Source organism: Parus major, chromosome 9 (assembly GCF_001522545.3).
Source record: "Parus major isolate Abel chromosome 9, Parus_major1.1, whole genome shotgun sequence".
Taxonomy (NCBI): Eukaryota; Metazoa; Chordata; class Aves; order Passeriformes; family Paridae; genus Parus; species Parus major.
In genome coordinates, this window is record NC_031778.1 from 24688655 (window position 1) to 24695474 (window position 6820).

At 49.8% G+C, this 6820-nt stretch overlaps 2 protein-coding genes across 4 annotated transcripts in view; both read left to right on the top strand.

Moving 5' to 3' along the window:
• The window catches only part of P2RY12 (purinergic receptor P2Y12), a 7080-nt gene extending 2208 nt beyond the window's left edge, over positions 1 to 4872 (top strand). The window contains exons 2-3 of one of the 2 annotated variants that reach the window (XM_015638282.1): positions 2536 to 2704; positions 3171 to 4872. In XM_015638282.1, the coding sequence (XP_015493768.1) occupies positions 3188 to 4213 (1026 nt within the window). In that variant the 5' untranslated portion in view covers positions 2536 to 2704; positions 3171 to 3187 and the 3' untranslated portion in view covers positions 4214 to 4872. The remainder of the gene's footprint in view (positions 1 to 2535; positions 2705 to 3170) is intronic. The other variant, XM_015638281.1, reaches the window with a different exon arrangement.
• Positions 4873 to 5198: 326 nt separating this feature from the next.
• Positions 5199 to 6820, top strand: part of LOC107209015 (P2Y purinoceptor 13-like) — a 3610-nt gene continuing 1988 nt past the window's right edge. For both annotated transcript variants that reach the window (XM_033516786.1, XM_015638278.2), the window contains exon 1: positions 5199 to 6805. In XM_033516786.1, coding sequence (XP_033372677.1) covers positions 6759 to 6805 — 47 coding nt within the window. In that variant the 5' untranslated portion in view covers positions 5199 to 6758. The remainder of the gene's footprint in view (positions 6806 to 6820) is intronic.

The following is a 6820-nucleotide window of genomic DNA, read 5'->3' on the forward strand; positions in this document are numbered from 1 at the left end:
CCCCCCGGCACCGCACGCTGCCCTGGCACGGGCAGAGCGGCTGCAGCAGTGAAGCGAAGGCTGCAAAAGCCCTGGCGATTTCCACGGGATGCAAAGCCAAAGGAAACCCCAGCAGTCTGCATCAGTCTGTCAGCAGGGTGACAGCAGCTCCTTCACCAGCCACCCGAACAGCTCTCCAAACCTGCTCCTTAGGTGCCCGCAAGACACCTACAGGTCACACAGGAAAGCTGCCGTGCAGGAACACTCAGAGGGATTCACAACATGCCTCTCCACCCCACAAAACCTGCAAACAAAACCATGCCAGGTTTGTCCCAGTGCAGCCGAGCCAAGTCCCATACTGTCCCAGCTGGGGAACGGGACAGAGCCTCAGCAGGCTGACAGCTGGTGACATCTGGTGTCCCCTGTGGCAGAGGGAGCCCAGGGCACAGTGGGGCAGGGGACCAGGGCACACAGCCCCTCCCTGGCCAAGGCTACAGAGGGTGGGTGTCACAGCCGCCCTGGCAGCTGTGGAGGTGCCTCATCCTCCCCACTGCCCTGAGCTCACCTACGGCCTCCACCAGCACTGCAACACCTGCTACCTGAACCGAAAGGCTTTTTCTGCTGAGCTGGAGACCAAAACCACTCTTTGGAGAGGTGTAGGTGACCCCAGCCCTTCGGGGAGCCGTGCAGCGTGCTCGGGGCTGAGGAGCAGGCAGGAGTGGTGCTGCCACAGCCCCGTCCTGTGGCTCCCAGCCAGGCTGGACAACTCGAGCAGCAGCTCAGCCTCCACCACACTCAGCTCGTCCAGCAGCTGAGAACACACACAAATGACAGACTGAAAGAAATGCCCAAGTTAAGCACCTAAAACAGGAGCCAAAAAAAAATAAATCAAAAAACATTAAGGATAAACTGTGTGGCAGACAAAAAGGCAATTCACTATTCACTAGAGAATGAGGAGAAGAGCTAAATAAATGGTTAAAATAGAAAAACTATCCTTCAGAGCTACTCCTCAGAAATCCATGGTATTTCAGGCAATCAGATGTGTTACTGAGTAATATGATGGCTCAGTCCAAAACACAAAAACCCATCCTAAAATCCTTTGTGTTTAAATAATCTAGAACTTTATTAATTTTGGAAGATTTAAAAATAAAATGCCTGTATTGATTCTCCACAACTACCACCATACAAGAGAATGGGGAAGTGCCTGGCATTCTGTTTCAGAGGACAGGAAACTAAACACATGCAAGCACATGGCATCAAATCTGAGGAATTTGCAGTCCAGATCTTGGGGTTTTTCTGGCTTCACAGAAAACTTACTGCAGCTTGACATAACTCCCCAGAATTAACTCTGCTCACGTGTCCTGCAAAGTCTGATGTTCAGTGCTGGCTCCATGAGGTCAAAGATGAGCTGGATGTGGTGGGGCAGGTGGAACAGCATCTCTGAGGCAAAGCTGGTGCTGTGCTCCAGACATTGCTGGAGATCTGGGGACAGGAATGTCAAGAGAGAGGCAGCTGAGGGCTCCTCAGGTACAGCAGCACTCCAAAGGTCACCATGTGCCACACTACCTGATGCTGATTGAAACAGGACAACTGCTGCAGCTTTGTGAACACAGTCTGCAGGGTCAGAAATGCCTCTGGTTTGGTCTTCCTGGGCTTCTGTCCTTCATCTTCAACTGAACAGATATAAAAGGTTACCCAAGTCATTTTATATTTAATGGAGCCCTAGCAGGTTTCCATTGTTAGATTTAAAAGACAATAAAAATCTTAGTAAGTTTTACTCATGACTAGACAAACCCTACTTGCCCCAGTTTTCCATTATAATTGGGACAGATACACTGGAGCAGGAAACATTGTCAAAGCTACTGTGAGGTTATCCCAGCAGAAAGAGGTCACACTCCAGAAGAGCTGCAAGCAGTCACTCAGTGCTCCCAGGAGGGGAAGGGACATGGATCACCCCCATTCCAGGCTCCAGCCCAACACGAGCATTTGCAGCCACTTGCTGCAATGGAGAACTGGGATTTGTGGTGGCTGCTGACCAAGCCTCGGCACCATGGGCAGGGCAGCAGCTCAGCCTCTCTCCCAGTGACTGCCAGGCAGAGGAAAACCAAATTACAGGATGATGTGCATGGCTCCAGTCAATGTACTGAGCTCCCAGCTCCTGTGAGCTTCGCTCCCAGCACCCCAACAGCAGTGTTAGAGCATTTACCACCCATTTCTGTACTGCTTTTCTTGTTTGGGATTTTGAGGATGTCTTTGGTAATCTTCTTTGGCTGATGCCTTGCTTCATCACACTCCTTACCCCCACCACAAAGGAGAATCAGGAATTGGTTACACTCATGGCTCAAGGATTCATCCTGAAAAGAGCAGATGCAAGTGAAGTCTCTTTGCCTGTCCCTGCCATCACCTGCAGAAACCGAGGGGAAACGACCCCATTGTTTCAGTTTTACAATCTGACAAATCCCTGCTCCCTCTAATAGTGCCTCTGGGAGTCAGTCAAAGGCAGGAAGCAAACTGCTAATTATTTCCTAAAATTTCATTTCTCTCTCGTTTCTACAGAAAACAGAAGCAGAAGCTAACAGTGCATCATCTGGAATCTGCAGCTGCCACTGACTCAGAAAGCAGCTCACAGGCAGAGGATGGTCTAAGGCTCAGGCCTGGGATGCTCAGCTGCTCCTCCTGCCTCTGCCTGCTGCGAGGGATTCCCCAGGAGCGCTCCAGTCCCGTGGTGAAGAGCTGGAGGGGCTGCCAGGGAGCTGCTGGCTGAGAGCAGCCTGTGCCCAGGGCACAGCCACAGCCCTGCGTGTCCCCTGCCCCAGGGGGACGTGTCCCTGCTCTGCAAGGGCTCCTTCCATTGCATGCACCTGCCAGAGGAGCCTGTTCCATTCTCCAAAGCAAAAGCCAACTTTTTCTACCTTCTAGGAAGAAACAAAGCTTTGTCAGGGATTTGGGCATTAACTGAGAGCACATCACCTCCTCTGAGTGCCCGTTGCACACAGGCAGAGCCCAGACACAGTCACATAAACAAGTGCATCAGCACACACCGAGAGCTGCCCTGGCCCAGCTGGGGCCCTGCCAGCTGAGAGCATTTGTTCACAACACAACAATGCAAAGCTGACTGAAAAGGCTGAAGTCTCATAAGAGATTAAACTCTCAATTTGTTCTTTTTTTTTCTTTTCTGTTTGTTTCTCCAGTGAGAGGGAATACTACAATGCAAATGAAAGCCACAGCCCAGTTCAGCTCCTCCAGGAATGACAGCAACTGCACCAGCGACAGCAGGATCAGCCAAGTCATCTTCCCTTTACTCTACACATTTCTGTTCCTGGTGGGGATCACTATGAACGGCCTGGCAATGTGGGTCTTCTTTAAAATATCCAGTAAATCAAATTTCATCATCTTCCTCAAGAACATTGTCATTTCTGACTTCCTCATGATCTTGACTTTTCCATTTAAAATCCTCAGTGATGCAAAGCTGGTATCCTGGGTGCTGCGAGGGTTCGTGTGCCAGGTCACCCAGGTTGTGTTTTACTTCACCATGTACATCAGCATCCTGTTTCTCGGTCTGATAACTATTGATCGCTATCAGAAAGCCACTTCCCCATTCAGAACATCAACTCCACGCAGCCTTTTAGCTGCCAAGATCCTGTCCACAGCCATCTGGGTATCAATGTTTGCTCTCTCCTTACCCAACATGATTTTAAATAATAAGAAGAAAACACCCAAGAGTGTAAGGAAGTGTGCTCTCCTGAAATCCGAGTTTGGCTTAGTCTGGCATGAAATTGTAAACTACATTTGTCAGCTCATCTTCTGGGTTAACTTAGCAGTCATAGTGGTATGTTACATCCTCATCAGCAAGGAACTGTACAAGTCCTACAAAAGGACACAATGCACGGGGAAGGCATCCAAGAAGGCTGTCAATCTCAAGGTTTTCATAATAATTGCTGTGTTCTTTATTTGTTTTGTGCCATTCCACTTTACCAGGATCCCCTACACCTTGAGCCAAACGAGAGATGTGTTTGACTGCTCTGCCCAGAGCACCCTGTTCTACCTGAAGGAGACCACGCTGTGGCTGACATCCCTCAATGCCTGCCTGGATCCATTCATATACTTTTTCCTTTGCAAGTCATTTAGGAAATCCTTGCTAGACGTGCTGTGCAAGCACAGGGCAGTGTCAGGGCTCAGGGCACAGACAAAGGGGCAGAACGAGGGGGATGACACTGATGAGACGCCGCTCTAGATCTCAGGACTCCCCACGGCCCTTCCTGGCCACACGTGTTTATTGAGGGTGGCAGGAGCACAATGAAGAGCACCCAGAACTTCACTGACTTCTTTAGAAATAGTCCTGCAGATGAAGCACGAGCCCCCTGGAACCACTGCCTGCAAAAACAGAAAGCTTAAATAACAGAGGAGCTCCCCTGACCCCAACCTGCACCTCTGCCAGAACTGCTGGGAAAAAGTCTGAACTTAAAAGTGGAACTGTGAGGAAAAAACTTAAAACAGAACCATGAAATGCTACAGATGATAGAATGAAAATTCTGTAAAGATTTTGCAGAAATAGCTAAACTTGGGCCAGAGTAAAGTCCATGACAACACCTGAGAAATGCAGATAAAATCCATAGGAGATGTGCTTTTTCTATACAGGGAGTTGTCACCTTGTAGGTAACTGGCAGACAAACAGAAACCTAGGCCAGATGTAGAGCAGTCATTTGTGCAGATTTTTGCTTACACTTTGCTTATCTCATTCTGTGCTTGCAGTTGCTAATCCATTGACCAGTAATTAATAGTTGTATGTCAGAGGAAATTATTTCATAATCAGGCTTATCTTGGTATTAATCAAATCTCCAAATCCTTCTCCCTACTACATAAATAAACAAAACTGTATATTTTCACAGAGAACATTATATTAGACAACATTCAAACACTCAATTTACATCATACTGAGATCCTGGGGAAAGACAGGCTCATGGTAACCACTGATGATTAAGGGCAGCTTTTTGCACTATATAAAATACTCAACCACTTCCCTTTTTGCAGCTGGAAAAAACCAGGGAAGTATTTTCAAGTACATGACATTTTGAGGTATCACAGCAATTGCATGTGAAATAGATTGTGGGCTACTGGAATAAATTGTGGTTCATTTATCAGCACTGTGAACAGCTCCAGTTGAGCAGTGTGTGTCCCCATCTCACAGGAGCTCATCCTGCCACAGCCATTGCCTGTCCATCCTTCCCAGGACGTGTCCCTGCCTGCCAGGGCACTTCTACAACTGAAATCCAATTTCCTAAGAAGTGAAAAGGCAGTTCACTTGTTACTTACTGCCACCCTCAGCCCTGGGGTTTGTGCATCTCTGGTAACCCACTGGGATGAATTCACCCTGCCACAAACTGTTCTGTGCCCTGCCCCAGCTGATACAATCAGGAACTGGGGTCCCCCACAGAGCACAGGGCAGCAGAATTTCCTTGGAAATAGTGTCCAGCCACCCTGGTCCTGCTCCCCCGCCAGCCCACAGGCCCCAGGCCAGGCCAGTTCCCATTAATTCCCCCATTAATTAATGAGGGGAGTGCCAAATGCCCCACTCCCACCTGAGAACTGACCCATTCCACACATTTTTTGCACCTACACATGGAGAGAGAGTGGCAGCTCCCCTGGATCAGGTGAGCTGTCCAGACAACAGACACAGCTGTGCCCCAGAGCCAGCACGGACAGGGAGTGCACAGGTACCTGGTACCTGCTGCCTCTGACACCTGGCAACAGCACCAACAGCTCAGGAAACACGGAAGGTACTGCCATGGCCATCAGTCCTGGGGCATCACAATGCACTGACACCCTGCAGTGGCCACCGTGGGTGAACAGAAGGCAGCCAGGGACACATCACACTGGTGACAGTGCTGAGGGTGACCCAACCCCAGCCATCTTCGAGGCTGTTTGCTCTCAGCAGCCGTTCAACACTGACACCAGCACCTAAATTAAGCAGAATGTCCCAGGTACCGATGCACAAACTCCCTGTCACAGCTACAGCCTGAGCAGTTCATGGAGCAATCCACCCTGCCCCAGGAAAGCTGAACAGGAGCCACTGCCCACATGGCAGCGAGCCCTGGGCCACACTGTCACACCAGCAGGCAGCAAAAACCCTACACAAACAGCTCTGTTCACAGGGAAATGCACCAAATTCCAGCCTTACACCAAACAAACACATCACCAACCCACAGCTTCCCATGCAGCAGGAGCTCCTTCCAGGACCAGAAGTGGCTGTGAGCAGCACAGTGCATCCCCTGGGCACACAGGAATCCCTTCTGGAGCTCCAAACCAAGCTCAGGTGTGTGTCAGTAACACCAGGCACACCTTGGTGCCTGGAGCTGGGGCCCCACTGTAAGGTGGCTCTGAGAAGACCCTTGTAACACGCTGGCAGTGACTGGTGACATCCAGAACATGGAATTCACACACAAACAACAACTGGGAGCTACAGTCGAGGGTTATCCTGGAACACTGTCAGGAAACCCCTACCAGTCCAGGTGTAGCAGCTCTGCCCCACACACAGACCCAGAAATGTGTCTGCCTTGAGAGACAGGGTCAGGTTTCCTTTTCTAGTTTATGAGAAGACGATGTGCTCTGTCATTCAGAGGAAAGGGAAGAGACAAAAGCAATAGCAAACATGACTAACTCAGGCCACAAGTCAAAATGAGGAAGGAAACCACACACCAACAGAAAAAGGTCTCATCTTTCTACACATTTCTCCACTCTTAGCACTCTACTGGAGGCTTCTGCTGGCAGAGGAACAGCAGATGGGGACAGCCACAGAGGCCTCTGCAACAGCTGCAGGTTTGCCCAGGTACTTGCAGGGGCC